The 24,754-nt window shown below is 41.3% G+C and overlaps 1 protein-coding gene across 3 annotated transcripts in view; it reads left to right on the plus strand.

The window, feature by feature from the left end:
• The window catches only part of LITAF (lipopolysaccharide induced TNF factor), a 32,636-nt gene extending 8,356 nt beyond the window's left edge, over positions 1-24,280 (plus strand). For all 3 annotated transcript variants that reach the window (XM_029577114.1, XM_029577115.1, XM_029577113.1), the window contains exons 2-4: positions 18,640-18,816; positions 19,374-19,530; positions 22,369-24,280. In XM_029577114.1, the coding sequence (XP_029432974.1) occupies positions 18,645-18,816; positions 19,374-19,530; positions 22,369-22,477 (438 nt within the window). In that variant the 5' untranslated portion in view covers positions 18,640-18,644 and the 3' untranslated portion in view covers positions 22,478-24,280. The remainder of the gene's footprint in view (positions 1-18,639; positions 18,817-19,373; positions 19,531-22,368) is intronic.
• The last annotated feature ends 474 nt before the right edge of the window (positions 24,281-24,754 follow it).

Below are 24,754 nucleotides of genomic sequence, written 5' to 3' on the forward strand. Positions count from 1 at the left end.
GCAGACTTTTTTTTTTTAATACCCGGGATAGCAGAACTCGGCAGTTCAGACTATGCATGTGCTCGTCTGCATGCGTTTTACAATCCCCTGGGTGGGACTGGAAATTCAATTAATCTGCAGATTTCAGTTGAATTGGGGGTTGAGGATGATTTGATATCTTTCTCCTCCCTTGCTTGGCACAAAGTGGAGTGAGTTTTATGCAATTATCTATTTTTCTGTTTTAAAATAACAGCCAGACATGTAGGAGGTGTAGGGCTGTGGACTTTATAGGGCATTGCAGTTTCTTCTCATTTTGAGGAGCTTTGTCAAAACAGCGATAGGCTTAAATTTACTTTGATTATAAAAATCAAAACTTTAATCTTACATTGCAGGAAGTGTAGAGAAGGAAAAAATACTGGTAAAATATTCTACGAAAATTGTGTAGTGGCAAAATTGCTGTATTAGGCACCTTCATTTTCAGTTTTTATTTCCTTTTTCTTGTGAATTTCAGTGTTATAAGAGGAAAAAAGCTTGTTTGTTATAACATTGAATTTCCCAGAAAAAATAAAATAAAAACTGAAAATGAAAGTGCCTAATACAGCAATTTTGCCACCACACAATTTTCATAGAATACCAGTATTTGTTTTCCTGTTCTACACTTCCTACAGTGCAAGATTACTTTAAAGTTTTGATTTTAATAATCAAATTGAAACCTAATGTTTTGACAAAGTTCCTCAAAATGAGAAGAATCTGCAATGCAGTCTACAAGGTCTAGCTACAGAGAACCGCAAAAGGCGGGGGAATAGGGAGTAAATGCTGTGTTTTAATTGTACAGACCCAACATTTACTGAAAAAAATATAAACAAATCTTAGCTACAGGACAAAATTTAAAAAAAAAAAAAAAGGAATGAGGGCCTACGACAAAGGCACCATTGATCGTTCTCCATCTGGATCCCTGTCTGCCGAGTCAGGGTTTTGGATCTGAAGCAATAATTCTCAGCCCTTGATTATTTATCTGATTGTTCTTCCTGCCTCCCAGATTTGTTCTCCAGGAAGTCTGCTGTTAGGCCCAGCTCCAGATTTCGATTACTTTATTAGAGGGGTTAGGAGAAGGCAAAAGTAATTGACCAGGAGACAAACTCCAGAAGCTCTATGCTCTGAGATGCATCTCAAAGCAGACTTCTGACAAGTTTTATACATATCCAGCATTTTTTTTTTACTCCTCAGTCTCTTGAAAAGAGCGGGTAACAGTTTTTATTTATTTTTTTTAGTAAAATAAATAATTACAATATAATTTCAGTAATCAGATTAGTTTGAAGATGGATTTTTTTTCTTATGCATGCTTACCTATTAACTTTTAAGCCTGTATTTCCTAGCGTTAGGGAAGTTCTACCATCACTGAAGATCAAAGCAGAATTAATAAAAAAAAAAAAAAATATGCAGGGCTAGCAGTTTATTAATAAGTTCAGCGGGGCTTGGGAAGTCTTCCTTTCTTCCTCTCACCACCCCAACAAAAAAAAAGTTTTAAAATTCAAGCGCACAGGTGATGAAGGTTCATTCAAAGGCAATAGTCCTACATTTCAGAGAAAACTAACTTTGTTAAAATGGGGAGGGAGGTGGGGATCTTCGGAGTTAGCTGGATGGCAAAATCTAGGGGGAAGTAGAAGATCAGTGGGCAAATCTAAAAGGAGATATAAGGGCAAATAACTTTTTTGTTAGGGAGTAGGAAATAAAGGTTGCTGTGGGTTTTCTAAAGAAGTAGCTGAAATGGTAAGGAGAAAAAAAATCACAAAGAGGAAGGCAGGTGACGATATCTGGAAAAGTAAAGACAAGCTTGGAAAGTAGTCAGGAATCCAAAGATTGAAATGGGAGAAAAAAATAACAAATACGGTTAAAAGGAAAGCAGACAAGATTTTTTTTTTTTTTTTTTTAAAGAGATGTTAGTGAAAGGAGGAAGTGCAAAAGTGGCATTGAGACTGAGGGGAAGGGGAGGGATATATATAGAGAGGTTGAGGCGGACCAAGCAAAATTGCTGAATGGCTACTGTGGAAGGACCAGGAGCCAGGACCATGTAAAACAGAAATAAGATTGGAAGTGATGGTCAGAAAAGTGTGTTTTGTAAGGAGCTAACTAAATTTAAAAAAAGATAAAGCAATCGGGCCAGATGGGATATATCCAAGGGTATTGAGGGACCTTGAAGAAATTCTGGCAGGTCTGCTAGCTGGAGTAATTCCAGAGGATTGGAGATGGGAGGATGTGTGTCATGATTGGCCGCGGGACACCCCCACGACTGACCACACTCACTGCAAGTTGCCCTATGTGGCAGGGACGCCAACATCAGCTGCCCTAGCACACCAGCAATGCGGCCAGCTTGCTATCTTGCGCCACCTCTATGGGCTTTTTGCTAGGCGTGTGCACATCCTGCGTACTCTTAAAGGCCCCTCGGCGGGAATCGGCCTGCAGTGCCGCTGATTGATGTCGGGCCTCCCTACCTGTCTATGCCACTTCCAGACTACCAGGAGACACCTTAGCAACAAGTCCTCCTGTTCTGCTGGCGCTTCAAAATAGAGCGTCCTTGGTATGGGACCTAGAGCCGACGGGGTTACAACCAAAGGGTAAATGGAGTTCATTCCAAGAAGGCAGATAGTGGTAGGCCACAGGAATTGGTCCTCAGGCCGGTTCTCTTCCACATTTTCATGAGCAACATTGCAGAAGAATTGTCAGGGGTTTTTTTTGTCACTATCAAAATTTGCAACAGAAAGAAGTGGAAAGCTGTTTATTCCTGCTTTTTTTTTTTTTTTTTTTTTAATATAGGAATAAACCTCTGCTGTATAGACAAGTGAATATGCTAGCTAGGGAGTCCAAAGCCTTCTATTTATATAGCGCTGGACAGGCTGTCTAATGCAGGCACCTGTAGCAGGTGAGTATATAATGTGCCTACAAAAAGCAGAGGTTTGCTTTATAGGAATCTCAGGGGAGACGTGAGTACAGTGCAATGCACTAAGTCAGATAAGCACTGCTCCGATATCTCATTCTTAGCTCTGACCTTATATATGCAGCACCACATAACTGCGTGCGTGTAAAAGAGGAAGTAAGTGCAAAAACAAACTGTAAGCATGACAGGTGCAAATCTATTGATGGATGAGCCTACAGTTTCTTATGCATACATAGCTTTCCTATGTCCAGCCGGACTCAATAAGCCTTTATTACCCACGCCTGCAGAGTATGTAGGGACTTTTTAGGGGCTTTTCTCTTTGCCAAAATATAAAATACCATTATGGGCTGCCTTCTTCAATCACAGAACGTGCGCAGTTGAGTCCTCTGGCCTACCTAGTTTCCTCTCAGTCTTTATGACCCTTTACTTGCAGCCCCTGTTTGTATCACAAAATGGAGGTATCTTACATGGTACACAATGATGATGATATCCATTTGTTCATATCCCCTCTTGATTTTCCTCTTAACAGGGAAAATCACAAACAGGGCAGTAGGGAGAACACAGGTGCAGGGTCTTTTTTAGCATGGTCAGGAGTGGTATCTTCATAGAAGGGAGGGGGGATATGATAGAGGTCTTTAAGATCATGAGAGGTCTTGAACAAGTAGATGTGACTCGGTTATTTACACTTTCGAATAATAGAAAGACTAGGGGGCATTCCATGAAGTTAGCAAGTAGCACATTTAAGACTAATCGGAGAAAATTCTTTTTCACTCAATGCACAATAAAGCTCTGGAATTTGTTGCCAGAAGATGTGGTTAGTGCAGTTAGTGTAGCTGGGTTCAAAAAAAGTTCTTGATAAGTTCTTGGAGGAGAAGTCCATTAACGGCTATTAATCAAGTTTACTTAGGGAATAGCCACTGCTATTACTAGCAATGGTAACATGGAATAGACTTAGTTTTTGGGTACTTGCCAGGTTCTTATGGCCTGGATTGACCTCTGTTGGAAACAGGATGCTGGGCTTGATGGACACTTGGTCTGACCCAGCATGGTAATTTCTTATGTTCTTATGGGGATATAAGGAAAAGTTGCCAATTCTAAGTCACGTATACATGAAGGAGAGGGTTGAGGGGGAACCAGTGTGACAGTCATCAAGGCAGGAGGATGGAACCTGAATGTATAGGATCTTAGTAAGGGAAGTAGAGAGAAAACGTTTATAGAAAGCCATAAGGCAAGAGAATAAGCAGCAAAAAAAAGGCAAGCAATAAGGATAAACAAAATGACAAACAAAAAGCTTTTAAGAGGAAACGCAAAAGAAGAAAACCAAGAAGTTAGAGAATTAAGCCAAGAAGACAGAATAGCATCAACAGCTACAGAGTGCTGCAAATGCAAGATTACGTAAGCGCTCCAAAGGAGATTCAATACCATGCATACATGCAGCAATACATTTACTGTTAAGTGGATAATTATGGATGATCAGTAATTTTATATATGAATATATTCTCTTTTCCCAAAGTTGGTCTCAAAATGGACTTCAATAAATGTAAACGAACAGAGGCATTAGAACAGCTTACAATTTATTTATTTAAAATTGTTTCTATACCATCACAACGGTTTACAGAAGGGCACGATAAAGAGAAATATGGGTGGTATAGATTACAAATTACTCCTGTGCCATCATAGTACGGTAGCAATTTAAAATAATAAACTAGGTGTGTAAGTTAAACCTGATTGTTAGGAACAAATTAGGCAGTTTGATTTTAACATTAATGTGCTTATGTAGGTTACTAAAACTTCTAGCTTGGTGCATCCTTATCGCTCAACTATTTTTTTCTCCTTTTCTTTATCTTTATAAAATGCTTGTTTAAAAAGCCAGGTTTTCAGATTAGTTTTGAATAATTTCAGATTCAAACAGAATTAGCCTAGCATGGTGATCCAGCATAGGAAATCGCACTTGTGAACAGTTTCAAGACCCAATTTCGTCCCTCTTGTGTATAAACAGTCCCTTGTCGGGAGTTCAGGAAGTTAGGCTAAAGGTGTAGATCTTGGAGGAAGGCCTGGCCACAACGCTTGATGTATCTGTGAATTATTTTGCTGCTGCTTTCAAGTTGTTCTTCAGGACGAGACCATGAAAACAAAAACTGTGGCATCAGCATCCTGTATTTATTGCTTTTATCTAAGTTCTGCTTTCCAAAGGATTTCTCGTTTTGCTGTCCAACAGAAAGTCCTTGATCACACTGTCTAGCCTTGGCATTGGTTGGGTGGCGTGGGGGAACCACCAGATAAATTTAAAAGGCTCTTGGAATGCTCTGACAGTATCTCTTTTGGATTCATTACTACGGGGTAACACGTTAGCCTCCGTGAGAGAGAACATAAGAACATGCCATACTGGGTCAGACCAAGGGTCCATCAAGCCCAGCATCCTGTTTCCAACAGTGGCCAATCCAGGCCATAAGAACCTGGCAAGTACCCAAAAACTAAGTCTATCCCATGTTACCGTTGCTAGTAATAGCAGTGGCTATTTTCTAAGTCAACTTAATAGCAGGTAATGGACTTCTCCTTTTTTAAACACAGCTATACTAACTGCACTAACCACATCCTCTGGCAACAAATTCCAGAGTTTAATTGTGCGTTGAGTCAAGAAGAACTTTCTCTGATTAGTTTTAAATGTGCCACATGCTAACTTCATGGAGGGCCCCCTAGTCTTTCTATTATCTGAAAGAGTAAATAACCGATTCACATCTACCCGTTCTAGACCTCTCATGATTTTAAACACCTCTATCATATCCCCCCTCAGTTGTCTCTTCTCCAAGCTGAAAAGTCCTAACTTCTTTAGTCTTTCCTCATAGGGAAAAGGGAATGGATCATTGATCCATTCACACAGCTTCCACCTCTCATTCTTTCCTCTCTTGATCTCAGATCCCCCTTTCTCCTCCTTCTGTACCTCTATCCTTCTCCATCCCCCTCCCTTCCCCTCATTCTTCCCCAGTACCAACTTTTTTTTTTCCTTTAAGAAACAAAAACTGGAAATGTTAGAAAATGACTTTCTATGAAGAAAAATATTTTGTATGCAAATGTATACAAAATAATTAAAATCTGCCACATAATTGCCCCAAAAGTTTGGAAAATCTGCCATAGGAGACTGGGGCACTGCTTACAGCTCCAGACCCAAAAGTAGCCTTGGCTCCCATGTGCTGTGCGGGTTTGCAGTAATAGCGGACGTGAAGGTGTGGTCTGCCCCATGCCCTAAGCCGAATGAGAAGATGTGAGCCCTGCGGTGAGAGGCAGAAGCGGAACTCGTGCCCCGGAAGCAGATGCTCCTCCAGCCTGGACCTCGCTGTGTTTGCTGCTGAATGAAGAAAAACTGGTCCTATGGAGGGAGGGCCCATAGGCTGTGCGCCACAGGCTCCCCTTTGGCCTGCATATTTGGTGCCTTCAAAATTTGGCATCCGAGGCAGTTGCCTATACCTAAATCTGGGCCTGAGGTCAAAGCTACTGCCATCCTTCCCCTGTCTGTCCCAGCAAGGATCATAGTACTTCTGGGAAATACAACTGCTTCTCTTGCTGTAATATATGAATACAGAACTATTTTAAATACATGTATCAATTGTCAGCAAGTATTTTATTTAAATGATTTATTCTTTTCCCTCTCAATTTAAACCAATGTGGTTTTTTTTCTTTCTTCCAATTTCAACCCTGTTAAGTTTTGGAGAATAAAGCCTGAAAAATTCCCAGAAATTTTATTCATTTTATTTTGAAAATAAAAAAACTGAAACTGCTAAAACACGATGCATGATATATAATTTGCATGCGAGAGAGGAAGTTTATCCAAACATAACCCCATTGTGGATATCCTGAAAACCAGACTGGATGCTAAGACCCACTGCCCTAGCTGTTGGGTGAGAGGAGGGGTGGCCTGAATTGCAAAGCAGAACAAGAGAGAGGCAAGAGGGGCTGGCACTGAGCCACACACAAAAGAGGAAGAATGAGAGCTCTTGGATATATATATTTACTTTGCTTTGCTTTATTGATGTTTACTGAAAAAAATGTTCACTCTACATTATGGCTAAGGTTTTGTGACCCTCTGAGATGCCCAGAATTGTCAGGTACCAATAAGAAGCAGAGGAGGAGAAATTTACTATTTACTTGATGATTTTTTATCTTTAAGAAGGGTAGGTGGATCCACGACCAGTGGGTTATGCGCCTCTACCAGCGGATGGAGACAGGCAAAGCTGATATCATGGTGCATATACCCCTGCAGTGACATCTGCCTGCCAGTATTCTCTGCAAATGCCAACTGTGGACAAACTAACAAAAACTTGGATATTAAGAAACAACCACTCCAGTACTCAGCCAACAGGAAACCACTGAGCGCAGACAAGGAGTGAAGTAGCACTAGCCTAGGGACTGGACTGACACTTACCAGCAGTCCCTGGAATGTGCAGCCATGCAGGAGGACAATAGCACAAACATCCGGTAGCCGAGGGCAGGAAGGTGGATCTACCTATTCTCCTTAAAAAGAAATTTTCAGGTAAGTAGTAATTTCTCCTTTCTTAGCATTCGGATAGGTGGATCCACGACCAGTGGGACATACCAAAGCTACTCCCGAACAGGATGGGAGGCTGCCCACGGTCCGATCAATACAGCATATGCAAAGGCTGTGCCCTCAGAAGCTGCACATCAGGCGGTAATGCCTGGAAAAGGTATGTAAGGCGGATCACGTTGCAGCTCGGCAAATCTCGATGGGATCCAGCAATCTAAATCTCTCTGCTCATGACACTGCTTGAGCCCTAGGGGAATGAGCCCTAACCTGATTAAGCAATGGCTGCTCAGCATCCCCACGTATGCGATTGTGACTACCTCTTTAATCCAGCGGGCTATCATAGCCCCTGACGCCGGCTCACCCTGTTTACTCCCACCATGGAGTATAAACGGCTGGTCCAGCTTCCTGAGAGGTTCAGAAACCTCAAAATACCTCAAAATATGCCACTTGACATCCAAGGACCATAATAGGCAATATTCACCCACATCTCTCTCCCTGTCCAGAGTCAGCAAGGAAATTGATTCAGGTGAAAATCCGAGACCAACTTTGGCAAAAAAGGATGGAACAATACACAACTGTATCGCCCCCGGAGTCACTCACAGAAATGGCTCCCGGCAAGACAAGGCCTGCAGTTTGGAGAACAAGTTGCCACAAGAAACACCATTTTCAACGTAAGTAACCTCAAGAAAAGGTTACGAAGCAGTCAAGATTGGACCCATCAGGAATTCCAAAACCAGATTGCCTCCACAAAGGTGCTGGCAACCACAGGGGAGGACAAAGATACTTCACCCTTTTTTAAGAAACAAGCCACATCTATCTGGGTGAGCCGACAAGGGTCTACCATTCACCTGACCTCTGAAGCAGGCAAGAGCTGCCACCTGTACCTTCAATGAATTAAGGGCCAACCCTTTTCTCAATCTATCCTGCAAAAATTCAAAATTAGTAAGGGTTTTAACCGAACGAGAGGAAATCCCTTGATCCTCGCACCAAGTCTCAAACACTTGCCAAATCTGCACATAGGCTAAGGAAGTGGAAACCTTTCTTGCTCATAGCAAGGTAGCAGTCACTGCAGTGGAATATCCACATTTCAGCATCCAAGTCCTCTCAAAGGCCGTAGTTTGAGACGGATTTTCATGAAGAACAGGCCCCTGCTGTAGCAGATCCCTGTGAACTGGTAACTGGATAGGAGGGTCCACCAAGAGCCTCTGCAAATTGGCATACCACAGCCTTCTGGGCCAATCTGATGCCACCAGAAGCACCAGCCGCATGTGACTCTTGATCCTCCGAATCATTCTGCCTAACATGGACCACGGGGAAAAGGCATATAGGAGCTTGCCCACAGGCCACTCCTGCATGAGGCCATCTATGTCCAAGGACTTTTTTTTGGTCTCTCCTGTGGCTGAAGAAGCGAGGAGCCTTCGCAATGTGAGATGTCGCCAGCAGGTCTAGAAATGGGAGGCCCTAGTGATCCACTGTGAGCTGAAATGCCTCAATTGACTATTACCATGCTCCTGGGTCTAGTCTGTCTGCTGAAAAAGTCGGCTCTTACGTGGTCTTTCTTGCAGTGTGGGAGGCTGAGATCTCCTGAAGATGCACTTCTGCCCATTCCATGAGTTGGGATATTTCCTGTGACACTTGCTGGCTCTTGGTTCCTCCCTGGCGATCGATGTAAGCCACTGTCGTCACACTTTGTGACATTATCCAGACCGCTCGACCCTGCGATCTATTGACGAATCGTAAGCATGCCAACCGGACAGCCCAGGCAACTTAATCTGTCGAGCTCCATTATACGTCTGGAGTAAGTTTTACATTTAAAAATGGCTTCAGTGCTGCAATACAAAACAGTCTATTTTTATGAAAATAAAATACTCTGCAAAAGTTTAAAAATGTGTGAATTGGTGTAAAAAAAAAAAAAAAAGGAAATCTGGTAATTTTACCTGTCATATTCAATGGAAAGTGTAAACGCGGAACACTGCTCATGCATATTCATACTCTGCTTTGTAAAGCTGAGTAAGAGATTGGGAAGGGGCGTGTGGTCTTTTTTATCTTCCTGGTGTTCTGTGTTTCTTGTGTGCATAGCCTGAAAACTAGATAAGATAGTGAGGACTGGGGTGGAGAACCACAGATTGAGGTCATTCACCTCCCCTACACACAGACACAGGGCTGGTGCAAGGGTACTCGGTGAATTTTTAACGCTGCTCCAGCACAGGTTCCCCCTCCTTTGACAGCAGTGCCTTCCTCACAGCACTTCCCCCCCCCCCCCCCCCCCCCCCCCCCCCCCCCCCCCCCCCCCCTCCCCACTCACTGTCTTTCTAGGATCTGTCCCTCCCGCTGCTGCCTCCTCTATATCCAGTATCTGCCCTCTTGCCTCCTCTCTCCCCCCCCCCCCCCCCCCCCGCTCCTTTTCTCAGCGTTTATCTTTCTTTTTCCACCAATTTCTCCGGTTATCCCTTTTCCCTCTGGTCAACTTAGCGGGTGGACCCTTTGCCACTGCTTCCCACCACCCCCTGGCACTGCAGGAATGTTCAAAACCCCCGTGGGCCAGCAGTTCCCGCTGGTGACCTTGTGCATCTTCGGAGCCGGCCGCAAGTTCTGAGCACTTTGTACGGTGCTGGGGTCAGAGCAAAGGCGCCAGCCGCTGGCTGGCCAGAGCCCAGGATTTCTGCCTGCTGCCCCCACACCTAAGTAACTTAATAGTAGAGCTGGCAAGACCCACTTGCACTCGCTCACCTCAGCTGCGCCCGGCTCCTGTGCTGGAATGCGAGAATTTGTTCTTTTAAGTTTCCCGAATATTATTTCTTCTTTTTCTTTTTTTTAAGAGAAGAGGATGTTATGACTTGGGCAGGTTAGTTGGAGGAAGTACATCGGATTTTGTTTACTTATGTGAACAGTGTGCATAAGAGAGTGAAGCTAACCTGCGTGCTTTACTTCCCAAATATGTGCAGGTCTCGCCTTTTTTTTCTTCTTGTTGCTCAAAGGCCCTGTACTATTTAAAAAAAATAAATAAATTAGATATCAACTTCTTTTTTTTGTTTTGTACTGTTGTTCTCCAACTATTTGGGGGGGGGGGGGGTGTTTTTTGTTTTTTAATGAAAGTAAGTGATGCAATATTCATGTCAGAAAATAAATATATGAATAATCTAAATTCGAGAGCATGATGACTTCACTGAAGCAAATAAAGTTACTACAATCAGTAACGGGGGTCACCCAAAGAGCTAGGTTTAGTGATTGCCAAGCCAGTTCAGCTCTCCTGCTATCCATAGAGAACGTGCATGAGAGATTTGTATCCACGCCCTCTGTTTTGTGCATATTCATGGTGGATATCCTGACCGCCTGGGTGCATCCTCGAGAAATGGATTATTTGCTTTTATATACCGACATTCGATCGAGATATCACATCGGTTCACATATAACGGAGTGAATAGGGCAGGTTCTGCCTTATTTTACATTGTAACCTGGTAACTTGACTAGGAACTAAAGAGATAAGTATATGGGCCACCACTGGCTTAGGTTTTCAGAGGAATAAGCCATGTTAGTCTGGTGTAGCAAAAATGACAAGAGGCAGGTGGTACCTTAAGGACTAACCAAGAAAGCCCACCCACTCGCCTCTTGTAATACCAGCTCCGATTCTGTACTAAACCCAAAGAAAAGGAACACATATTCCTCATCCAAACGCAAGCATATCAAAATTAGACACATTGCATGTTCCTCATATTTATTTTATTACTTTTTTTTAATATCTCCTAGGATTTCATTTACATTGCGAGTTCCTTGTCTAACTTATAGAAGTTCCCCCAGCCATGTCCAGGAAGAACCCCCTAATATGGTCTTCTTTTCAGGAGAACCACAAATAAACATGCATATGAGAGATCTGCATGCACTGGTTCCTTAGTAAAGGCAATTATATCTCATGATCGAGAAGAACTGGACGGTGCCTCTGAGACAGGAGGGGAAAGAGAGGCCTAGCAGAGTTGTTTCCCCCCTGTATTTTTAACACTGATGCTAAGGTGCCCGGCTCAGGAAGTGCTGTTGTGGTGTATTTTGACATTAAAGTTGCTTAAACTTGCAAAAGCCAGTACTTCTTCACTTGGGCAGGGAAGCACTTTTTCCTCTGTTTTTATACAAAATAGATATTTCATATTTATACACATCAGAAAAGAATTAAACCTGTACAGATGTTCAGTTTAGGCATTTTTGCTATGACATGCCTATAGTAAATTGTTTGTTCATTTATTTTATTTAGAAAATATTTCTTGACCTCTGTTCCAAAGGTCACAGTGGTTTACAGTTGAAACATTCATAATTCATTGTAAAAACCAAATGAAAAGATCACAATATAATTAATACACTGTAACTAAATACAAAATAACATTTCAGTATAAAAGCTAAACATAAAATCATTACATGGAGAGTGGGACCTCATCAAGTTTAGGCAACATTGTTACTGTAAAGTTTATTTTTTGTTTTTTTTTTTAACCTTTCTCCTTTTGGTTTCTAACTCAATCGGAATTGTTCGTTCACAACTACAAGGCAGGAACAGTAATTCGGTGGGAGGGGCACAGACCCACAGCTCCCTTTTTGGTATCTGTGACCTGTGAGTCACCATTGCACGATGACTGAGACACAACCCAACCCTCCGGCAACCAAACACTGCTGCCTCAGCATCCCCATGCGATCTGAGGTGCATAAGGCAGACAAGGACTGCATCTGGATGTGCCGAGTGCCGTTGCTAAGCTGTTACACCATCCCAGTGCCAAGAATATTACATTCTCTCTGATTATTTTTATAGTTCTGATCTGTTCGTGGAACTGGAATTCAGCTTCGCTATATCCGTAACACAGGCGTGTAGTTTGCACCATTCTGCCTCCTCTGACATCCCCCTTCTCCACCTGAGGGAGGAAGGGAGGGTTGGGTTGGAGGGCAGTCCCAATCATCGTGCAGTAGGGGCACTTAATAAACACTCATTGTTAAGAGATTCCAGGTTCAGGTACTGCTTTTCTCTGTCCCTTTCTTGCTCCTGGCTTCTCTCTCCAGAGCAATCTAGGAATGACATAGGAAAAGATGATGACCAAGCCCTGACACTGTTTTCATCAGTGCAACCAGAACAAAACTAGATCGGTGTCAGGAAATACTTTTAATTAAAACGTAAAATCTAATGATAGACTCGGGCCGCGTTTCACCCATATAACGTGGGCTGCTTCAGTGGCTATACAAACAAATGAATAAATATATTAATATATACATTTATAACATTAAAAATTAAAAAATGCACACACAGTGAAAAATGACATAAAAATATCTAAGAAACATATATAAAAATAACTCATACATTTAAAACACATACATAAATTAATAAATTAATTTATGTATTTATAGCCCCTGAAGCAGCCCATGAGATAGATATATAGATAAACAGAGTGAAAAAAATGATCATTCAAATAATGTTAATTCCTTCACAGGAAGTAGTAGTGCAGCTACAGGCATTAGCCTATTAGGAACATATAAAATATAGAAATATTCCATGAAAATGTAAAATTGTTATTTATAGACATTTTTTTTTTTTTAATAAATGAAACAAAGGGTAGATGGAAGTGACTTCACACTGAATGACTAAGACAGCTGCGCCGGCAGTATAACAATATTAGATGATGTGTATGGAATGTTATTAATGTTCTAAAAATGCGATTTTTTAAAAAAAATTTTAAAATAAAAAAGTGTGAAAATATTCCATATGTGAGCAATAGTACCATGACACTATCAGTATTTTATAAGTAAGAACAAAGGTTATTTAGCCCCAGAAATTAAAAAGGTGATAGAAAGCAATAGGAAAAGCTTATTTAGGCAGAGTGGTTCAACGCACAGGCTGTAAACTCAGCCCAAGTCGGGCATTGCTTTTTACCTTTCAATTAAAGTATTTCCTGACACCGATCTAATTTTTGTTCTGGTTGCATTGCTGCTACGTTGGATCGGCTTCCGTGTTGTTTTCGGGGACTGTTTTCATCGGTGTCATGTATTTTTTAATTACTGTGTTAAATTGATTCCCTTTAACGTCAAATTCTTGACACCCAAATTTGGTGATGATCAGCTTGGGGTGAACCCTGAACACCTGCCAGAGCATGGAAATCAGCTGGTCGTATTTCATATGTCTCTGCTCTGGCCACTTTATGAGGTATGCCCAACCCTTAACTACCTGCTCTTGCTGCTTTTTTTTTTTTTTTTCCTGGCCCAGAATATAAAGGAGTGTCCATAACCCAATCTTTTTTTTTTAATGTTCTCATGCAGTCATTTGTCAGCAATGAAAGAACACACATTCATTGCTAGTACTGTTCTCTCCCCCCCCCCCCAACATAGCTCTTAAATTTCTGATTTCCAACACCCTATTTGATATATCTGCACATCCTTAATGCCCAATTCTTTGAATAGTGTGTCTTGTACCCGCTGTAATCCGTTCTCGTCTTAAGGCCGCTTGTCATCACGCTCTGGAGCAAGACACGGAAAAGCACCGTTCTGTCCTTGTATCTAAAGAACGGGCCCTGCAGTTTTCCATTTCACAGGCTCTGTAAAAGCTCCCCTCTTCCCATTCCCCTCGTTAACTGTTGAGGGGGTAGAGTAAGCTGGCTCCCAGTGATAACAGCAGTGGCTCCATGCCCGTCCTCCTGGGACTGCTGCTGGTGTTAGGACAACATTTGCTCTTCACCAACTGCTGTTCTTGAACACTGGATTCACAGAGCTTTTATTTGCACACTACAGGCAATGCCACTTTAATATGTATCGTTCAGTTCAAAGTAAATATGTATAGGAGGTGTATTGTCTGCGGTGAGCCGCCCTGCATCCTAGCAGTAATAATTTAACTTGTATTTGCATCTGTGCTGCAATTGTAGTGTAGATTGCCTAGGGATTCTGTTTTCCAGTAGCCACAGAGTGACTGAAAGCTTTTTGAAATGAGGTTCTCTGTGTCGCCTGTCATGGAATGGTAAGGTAGGGAAGAGGCTTGGGTTCCTAAAATTAAGTACCTGATGCCTGCCGCTGCTCCCACTCGGAGGAGACATCACCTGATAGTGGGTGTGTGGTTCTGGCAGAGATTTTGGGGGTGTGGCCCGAGCCAAGAAGCTGCCACTGTGGGAAGTTCTTGCTTAGTGTCTAGACCTGGGGCCAACGATGGCAGGGCCCAGAAAGAGATACATGACCCTCTGCCAAAGGCTGTTGCTGCATTGATTGGGCTAAGTGACCCGAGAAGGGATATAAGCTAGGGGAAATATCCCCGAATGGTGGCGTCTGGTGCCAGGGTCCCAGACCTAGTTCAGATTGAGATGGATGCCCAGAGGAACAGGAGGAAACAAGTTTTTCTTACACATTGTTGGGCTCAAAGAGTATTTGGAAATTTTGTATTTTACATTTTGTTTTATTCGCATTGCTAAAGTGAATATTGAAAGGTTTAGCTTAAATATCTAAAGTGCAGAATTCTTTTATCAAGAGCTTACGTGCATGCACTGAAAAAAACTAAATAAAATATCAATACAATAGTGGTGGGGGTGTATTACCATCCACCTGGCCAGAATGAACTAACAGACAATAAAATGCTAAAAGAAATTAGGGAAACTAATAAAATCAACAGCCCTGTAATGAGTGAATTCAGTTACCCCAGTATTGACTGGGTGAATGTTACATCAGGACATTCTAGAGAAGTAAAGTTCCTAGATGAAATTTCTCTTGTTGGTTCTTGGACAGCTGCTCCATGAAACAATTTCACATCTAGCCCTTAGTGGAACACAGGATTTGGTGCAAGAGGTAACATTGTTGGAGCCACTTGGCAATAGTGATCACAACATTATCAAATTTGACTTAACTGGAGGGAGTGCAAAAAAGAAATCTACTATGGCAGTATTTAACTTTTCAAAAAGGTGACTATGCAAAAATAAGGAAAATGGTTAGGAAAAACTGAAAGGAGCTCAGGCATGGATGTTTAAAAATACAATCTTGGAAGCCCAGACCAGATGTATTCCATGCATTAGAAAAGGTGGAAGGGAAGGCTAAACAGCAACTGGTGTGATTTAAAAGGTGAGGTGAGAGCGGCTATATCTAAATTCATCTTTCAAGAAATGGAAAAGGGATCCAAATGAAGAAAACAGGAAATAGCATAAGCACTGGCAAGTCGGATGCAAAGCATTGGTAAGGAAGGCAGAGAGAATTTGAAAAGTTTTCCATGGAAGCAAAAGCTCAATCTTTTTCAGGTACATTCGAAGTAAAAAGCCTGAGAGGGAATCAGTTGCACCATTAGATGATCAAGGGGTAAACATAAGAACATAAAATGCCATACTGGGTCAGACCAAGGGTCCATCAAGCCCAGCATCCTGTTTCCAACAGTGGCCAATCCAGGCCATAAGAACCTGGCAAGTACCCAAAAACTAAGTCTATTCCATGTTACCATTGCTAATGTCAGTGGCTATTCTCTAAGTGAACTTAATAGCAGGTAATGGACTTCTCCTCCAAGAACTTATCCAATCCTTTTTTAAACACAGCTATACTAACTGCACTAACCACATCCTCTGGCAACAAATTCCAGGGGCACTTAGGGATGACAAAGCCATAGCAGAGACTAAATTAATTTTTTTTTGTGTGTAAATGTTTGAGTATAGTCATAAATAGAACATACAGTAGACACATAACACAATCAATGCTACTTAGACATGACAGTTCTGTCTGAAATTCCCCTTCCTCCCTCTTCCATCCCCTTCTGTGAGAAGCAACACGTTTCTTGATATTTGGGGCACTTACATTAAGAGCTTGCCTAATGATATTCGGGATATCTTAAGACTGAAGGTAGAACTGTAATTACTCATTTGTATAGTATTATATGGAAGCTCTGTTCCAAATGTACCATTCTAAATGAATTATTTTGCTTCGGTATTCACTGAGGAAGATGTAAGAGATACCCATGCCAAAACTGATATTCAAAGGATGATTCAGAAGAGCTGAAACACATGTCAGTGAACCTGAAAGATGTACTAGGGCAAATTAACAAACTAAAGAGTAGCAAATTGCTTTGACCAGATGGTATATATCCCAGAGTGCTTAAAAGAACTGAAAAATGAAATTGCAGATCTGCTATTGGAAATTTGTACACTATCAATAACATCTATGGTACCTGAAGACTGGAGGTTTGACTGTTACACCAATTTTAAAAAAAAGATCAAGGGGTTATCCAGGAAACTACATGCTAGTGAGTCTGACGTCTGTGCCAGGCAAAATGGTAGAAACTATCTTAAAGAATTAAATTGCTGAACATATAGATAAGCATAGTTTAATGGGACAAAGCCAACATGGATTTAGCCAAGAGAAATCTTGCCTCACAAATTTGCCACATTTTATTGAAGATGTAAATAAATGTGTGGATAAAAGTGAGCCAGTTGATATAGTGTATCTGGATTTCCAGAAAACATTTGACAGTCACTCATGAGAGACTTAGGAAATTAGAAAGTCGTGGGATAGATGGTAAGTGTCCTATTGTGGATTGCCAACGGGTTAAAAGATAGAAAACAGAGAGAGTAGGGCTACATGGTAAATTTTACCAGTGGAAAAAGGTGAATAGTGGAATGGGACCATGTGAGGTGATCAAATTTGCCAATGACACAATTATTCAAAGTTGTTAAATCGCAAGAGGATTGTGAGAAATTGCAAGAAGACATTTGCAAAACTGGAAGACCAGGCATGCAAATGAAATTTCATGTGGACAAGTGTAAAGTGATCACTTAGGGAAGGGTAACCCAAATTATAGCTACGTAATGCCAGATTCCACATTAGGAGTCATCACTCAGGAAAGGATCTAGGTGTCCTCATTGAAAATACATTGAAATCTTTTTCTCATTGTGCTACAGCAGCCAAGAAAGCAAATAGAATGCTAGGAATTATTAGGAAAGGAATGGAGAATAAAACAGAGAATATCATAATGCCTCTGTATCGCTTAATGGTATGACCTCATCTTGAGTATTGTGTGTAGAACAGGTCAACCCCATCTCAAAAAAGATATAGCAGAATTAGAAAAGGTACAGAGAAGGGCGACCAAAATGATGATAAAGGGGATGGAACAATTCTCCTATGAAGACAGGCCTAATCTCGTTAGCATCTTCAGCTTGGAGAAAGAGAGTTGAGGGGAGATAAGATAGAGATCTATGGAATGAGTAAACAATCAGTTATTTATTCTTTAGAAAAGTACAAAGACCAGGAGACGCATAATGAAGTTACTAGGTAATACATTTAAAACTAAGAGAGATATTTTGTACTCAATGCATAATTAAGCTCTGGAATTTGTTGCCAGAGGATGTGGTGAAAGCTATTAGTATAGCTGTGTTTAAAAATTCGGACAGGTTCCTGGAGGAGAAGTCCATTAACCATTATTAAGGTAGAGATGCAGAAATCCACTGCTTGTTCTTGAGATAAGCAGCTTGGAATCTGTCTACCCCATGGGATCCTGCCAGGTACTTTGGGACCTGGTTTGGCCACTGTTGGAAACAGCATGTTGGGTTTGATGGACCTTTGGTCTGACTTAGTATGGCAAGTCTTATGTTATTCCGCAGAATACAATAGTGTGGATGTTGTGCCAGGCCACTTGGATATACAAAAATAAAGGTCAAACAAGCCGGCCATAGGTAATAAGATGATGCAATAACTTTTTTTTTTTTTTTTTTAGTATATTAGTGACTAGCATTCATTATACAAATAAACTTATAGGTTGCCATCACCAGACCACCATTGTAGGGCAACCTCTAATTTTCTTATAGATTCAGGCAAATTCATCCATAGCTCATTCTGCGGTGACAGATGATGGGAGCACGGCTCTCAAAAGCCTGTCACATGTATTAAGTTGGTCCGATAAAATCTCACTTGTTTTTTGACCTTTTGTTTCTGAAGAGTAAAGAACATGCTTATAAAAAGATATATTTCTGAAGTAAGTTGTGGTGGTGCTGAAAATGACCTTACTTAGACCAATTTGAAAATCATTGGATAAAATGCTTTGAAATTATCCTTTAAAGAATTCTGGATTTATTCTGATATTAAAATGATTATGTACTGGACTTGGATGAATGACTCTTCAGATGCTGATCAATACTGTGCTTGACAAAATGGATCAGTTTTCAAGGGGAAAAAACCTTTTTTTTTTTTTTTTTTCTTCTGATTTGTGCTATAGGTAAAATGCAGGCTCCAGGATCCTATCAGTCTATTCCAAGTGGGGCTCCAACAGCCCCTCCTTCATATGAAGAGGCAACAGTTCCCCAGTATGGCCTGGCTCCTGGATCTGATATGAAAAATACGAGTGGCCCTGCATACAATCCACAACCTATGCCAGTTCCAATTTCCAATCCAGGTAAGATTTTTTTTGGAATAGTTTATCAAAGCACTTCAACTCCTCCTGTGAGCTTTTTTGTTCTGATGTTCATTAGTCTGTTGTGGTAGTTGGTACTCTGACCAATTCTCGGCCTCTCTCCCAGCTATTTGGATTTTCATGATGTCCCCAATGAATAGGCATGAGAGAGATTTGCATATATCTGAGGTTTGAGCACCACTGTGCCATGGGCAAGACCTATGAAGATTTGTGCCCACGAACCCTTGCGCTGGTACAGAATCTGCCCTGTGTGCGTTTCTCATGCCTTTCCTCCACCTTGCTCATAGGTTATCTTACTAAAAATGTTAGATACAGATTGTGTGTACAAGTTAGACTGATTAAAGTAGGACTTTGAAGTGAGCATGATTCATGCAAGAAAAACACATTTCCAGTTTTCTCCTTTGGGTCAAGGTTGTACGTCACACAATATTCATGAGAACATTTGGTTTGGACTTTTTTTGCTTTGTGGAAAGCAGTCGTGGATAAGTCTTTAATTCCATTCTCTGATTTCCTGTTTGCCTTTTGCTTTTTTGACCCAGTTACCGTTCAGACTGTGTATGTGCAGCAGCAGGTGACGTTTTATGACCGTCCCGTTCAGATATGCTGCCCCTCCTGCCGAGAAATGATAGTGACCCGTCTCTCATATAACGCAGGAGCACTGACCTGGCTGTCCTGTGGGGGCCTCTGCATACTAGGGTGAGTTGTGAAATGCCAGCTTGTGGTTTTTTTTGTGTTTGGGTTTTTTTTTTCCTGTCTCCAATTTCTTCTCCAATCCACGCCTGTCCCACAGTTATTGATTGATTGATTAAAATTTATAAACCACAAGGTTCTTTAAAAATGCTTGAAGCTGTACCTGTACATCCCACTGTATGGCAGCCTAGGAGATAATTGTCCATCTCACAGCAAGCCAATTTGTAACGTAAGTGCTATTAAGTTCCAAAACAGCAATAATTTTGAACATCATAGGCACCAAAACTAATAAGATTTTGTGCTTCCTCTCCTATGCTCAAATATTCACTACCATGCATCCTTCTGTCCTGACAGCTGGCACATAAGAACTCAAGCAGGAAGAGTAGAACATCAACATCTGGTTTTTATTTTATTTCTTCTAGCATACAGGGTAAAATGAACAAATCATGCAGTACTGAAAAGTAGGCATACAGAAATGCCATTCCATATTCCTGGACCTTAGGGTAGCATTCCGAGTTTTGTACATAAGATATACCTTACTGGGTCAGACCAAGGGTCCATCAAACCCAGCATCCTGTTTCCAACAGTGGCCAATCCAGGCCATAAGAACCTGGCAAGTACCCAAACATTAGATAGATCACAAGCTACTATTGCTAACTAATTACTATTGCTAATTAATAGCAGTTCATGGATTTTTCCTCTAGGAACTTATCCAAACCTTTTTTTTTAACCCAGTTACACTAACTGCAGTAACCACATCCTCGGACAATGAATTCCAGAGCTTAACTATGTGCTGAGTAAAAAATAATTTTCTTAATTTGTTTGACATGAGAGAGTAAATAACTGATTTACATTAACTTGTTCATGTCCTTTTATAGACCTCTATCATATCCCCTCTGTCGTCTCTTCTCCAAACTGAACAGCCCTAACTTCTTAGCCTTATCTCATAGTACAGCTGTTCCATGCCACTTATCATTTTGGTCACCCTTCTCCAGTGTAGCATATCCTTTTTGAGATGCGGTGACCAGAATTGCACACGGTATTCAAAGTGCAGTCTCACCATGGAGCGATACAGAGGCATTAAGACATCCTCTGTTTTATTTGCCGTTCCCCTTCTAATAATTCCTAACATTTTGTTTGCTTTTTTGATTGCCACAGCAGACTGAGCTGACAATTTCAATGTATTATCCATTATGCCTATATCTCTTTCCTGGGTATTTTTCTCTATATGCATCACTTTGCACTTGTCCATGTTAAAATTTCATCTGCCATTTGGAAGCCCAATCTTTCAGTCTTACAAGGTCCTCCTGCAATTTATCACAATCCACTTGAGATTTAACTAGTTTGCATAATTTTGTGTCATCTGCAAATTTGATCACCTCACTTGTCATACCTTTTTCCAGATCATTTATAAATATATTAAAAAGCACAAACACCTATTTAAAGCAAAACACACGAACACACTAATACCACACCCCAATAGTTTACGTTTCCCCAATACTTTTAAGTTTTAAAACTTTCTGATTCTTTCCAGCCACCAGCGAGGTGACCTCTTCTCTCAGTGCTCCCACTGGAGGAGAGGATGGAGGGAGGCAATTTCTTGGCTTTGACAGAGGGCAGACCAGCATCATCACAGAGATTGTATTTAATGTGTCTGGGTGAATGTTGGATGTTACTGACCCATCATGTGGTCAGCTGAGTAAGCGGATTCTGTGCAGCATCAGCCATCACAGCCCTATTGGTGCTTAAGAGTAAAATCACAGACCAAGTAACATCTTTTTCCCTGGAGCTGTTGCTTTGCACTTCTTCCTGTTCTTGGTTTGAAGAATGTCATGATATGGGCCATTGCTAGGCTGGCACTGGTGATGTGGACATAAGATATGCCATCCTGGATCAGGCCAAGGTACATAACCTTGAAGGTTTACAAACAAGCCTCATTTTCAGAATAATAGTGAATATTCACAAGATATGTTTACTTACATTTTTTTTTAAATAAATTGTAAAAAACCAGATCACTTTTTGATTGAAGAAACAAATTAATTTTCATAGTTTGATTTAAGCTGAAAACTGTTTGCAATTCTCCAGGATTGGATTTGTACTCCCTTCGCATTTTTATAAGAAAAAAAAATATTTGCTTCTCTTACACAAATGAAAAGATCAAACATCAATGTACAGTATGCATGACATATAAAATATAAAAACAGAACATGCACGGCACACCTAGAAATAAACTGCTATTGTTTGCTTAAGGCAGGCCTTGACAATTTTTTTTTCTTTGCAGTTAGTTGCCAGCTTATCCCTGCAACCCCCCTACATTCAAGCCATCCTCCTCCTCCCCCCCCCCCCCCCCCCCCCCCAGGCTAGCTATGTCTGATCACTCCCCACAATCTACCCAGCTTCAGCTAGTTCTTCCATCCCTACCCACCTGGTTTGAGCCAGACCAGCCAATCCCCTCTCCCCCCTCGCCTTGCTGGCTGCTGCTACTTCCAGAACAGTGCGCCCTTCTTCTGGTCCGGCACTGCATTGTTCTCGGTGAGTTTGAGCTAGGCCGTGCCCAAACGCTTGCACTAGCCTCTCTCGTTTTTAACTGCGGAGGCTGAGATCGGCCTCGATGTTAGGCACCGCGAGGCTCAAACTCACCAGGTAGTGCAGTGCCAGACTGGAAAAGGGAATAGTTGTTCCAGGAGCGACAGCAGCAAAGAAATGCATTAGAGGCACAAAAATAGTATGTGCCACAGCAAGATTTCTAGGTGACATGGTGCCAGGATTTGTCGAGCTCTTACTTGGATTCCATTTGTGTAATTCTGAGTGGGTTGGTTTTTTCTCTCTCTCTCTCACTTTTAGGTGCGCATTTGGATGCTGTTTGATTCCTTTTTGCGTTGATGCTCTCCAGGATGTGGATCACTATTGTCCAAAGTGCAATGCTCTGCTTGGTACCTACAAACGTCTGTAGGCTCTCTGGCCAGGTGTCCTGCAAGAAGAATGTTTAAGATGTTGTTCTAGCACCTTTGAGCTATTTCCAGACCTCCCAGAGATGTCAGCGGTATTACTGAGGTCCGCCAGTAATTCCATACCCAAGAGACTGAATATGGACGTTGACTTTAAAGCTCTGTTGGAGCAGACAAAATGTAATTCTCATATCCCTGTGGAACAAAGAGTGTTTTTTTGCTCAGCTTTCAAGAATATTTTGCTTAAACAAATGTCGATTTCTTTTTTTTTTTCATAAGTATTACTAGAAAATGCAATAATAGTTATTTTCTTAAGGGAAGTCTGCAATTCATTTTGTAAAATGTATTGAATGTATTTTCTTGTTCTGAAAAAAAAGTGCCTTTTTGTTTTAACTACTTCAGAATTAGGAGCTGTAAGGTTGTTAAACTGAGCACTTAGAACAGTGGGGGATTTGGTCTTTTTTTTTTTTTTTAAGCCCTAGAAGGATGGTTTCAGATTTGTCCCTGTTTTGAGAGCCTTTGACAATAAAACAGCCTTCTGAGGAGCTTCGTAAGACTGGAATTTCAGAGACATTGCATGAGAGGGCTAAGGTGTGCTGAAGCCAGGAATAGCAACTTCCTGATTGCCAAGTTTTACCTCCAGCTTGTGAGAATAACCCCTAGTCATCCATTTTCACTAGGGATAAAGCTTGGCTGAACATGCATTAGTGGGCTGTTTTTTTGTACATCTCGTGAAGACACCAGCGATGTTGACTTCATTCTTGTAACTCGGTGACTTTTTTTTTTTTCTTAATTGTTTTACTGACTTTGAACACAGTTTTCCTGATCATTGGTACTATGCCTGTATGTCAACTTTTCAAATGTGCATAGTCTGATCTTGCAAGTCTCCTAGCTGAAGAAATGAAAATAGTGGCATTTCATAAGTTGCCTTTGCAGTCTGTAGCATTCTTTCACAAGATAGGGTGGCATAAGGTTTGCCTACCTCATTGGGTTCTATTTGTGCTGTGGTACAGATGAGAGCTCCAGCTCATTACACCTGCACCCACGTAGGACCGGCTCTTAGTGCATAATATGCAATCTAATTCCTTTTATAATCATTTGGCTCTTATATCTTTCACTAGTTAGAAACAGCATAATCATTTAAAATCTTGATACGGCTCCTGTGTGTGATAGACTGTAAACCACAATGTCTTCTATTTAGTTGGATTTATTTTATTTTTGTTGTATGTTGATATGATGGGTTATAATGAAGCAATTAAAAGAATAGAGGTTGGCACTATGACACGGAGATGAATTTCCCGCGCAAAGGGGTCTTGGGCAAACCATAGAGCTGGCTTGCTAAATCTGTGAAGGGCAGGACAACTGCTCCCATCCTAGTGACTCACTCTCTGCTGATGCGAGAACTCCAATAACAGTTAGTCCGTCTTGGAGGAGACTGTCTTCCAACCATCTGCTAGCAAGGGATCCCTTGACTACTGGGCATGCTGCCTGGAGTGGGGATAACATTATTTGTCCTGTTGTTCTCCCTTTATTATCACCTTTGTGCATTGAATGCTATTACATTTGCAGTAGTCCCCATCGGGTTTATTTGGAAAAGGTAACTTCCGCCTTCGTCCACCGCCTGTTCATGTGAGAAGAATTTGTAAGATTCAGCACCTTAAGCAATATGACCAATGTGGGTATTTTTAATGGTACTCGGATGTCGACCAAAACTACCAATCTGTATTGTCTACAAGTACATGCCTTGTTTTCTTACTCCTGTGTGAGGGATTTTTAAGTCTAGAAATAAACTCGCATTAAAAAGAGAAGCATACGGTTGCATTACTGAAAACTTCCTTAGTGTAGAAACCGTTACGGAAAAGACACATTAGGGTGGCCCCACCTGTGTGACTGCAGTTTGTTGCACTCAGTAGAACTGGAGTGTGAGATGTGCTTTTTATTTCTTTATTTTCAAGATGCGGTTGATGTGTTACATTTCTCCTTAGCTTCTAAAGGCCGTATTGTAGGATGCTGGACATTTGCATATTGCATGGTAGGGGAGGTTCACGTTTGAAGCCCCCTCCACCTTAGAATGAAATTTTTTTTTGTTTAGCCTGAGAATTTTATACTATTTTATATATCCTCTTATTAACCAGCCTTTGTAATAATGGTCTTTTTTTTTTTTTTTAAGGCATGGGGGTTGAGGTTGAAAGGGCCACAGACCCCTGGCTCCCTATTCAGCCTGGGCAGTGTGCATTGCTGTTGCAGGATGGGCTGCACTTCCTTTCTGGGTGGCTATGGGA

Source organism: Rhinatrema bivittatum, chromosome 14, assembly GCF_901001135.1.
Source record: "Rhinatrema bivittatum chromosome 14, aRhiBiv1.1, whole genome shotgun sequence".
Taxonomy (NCBI): Eukaryota; Metazoa; Chordata; class Amphibia; order Gymnophiona; family Rhinatrematidae; genus Rhinatrema; species Rhinatrema bivittatum.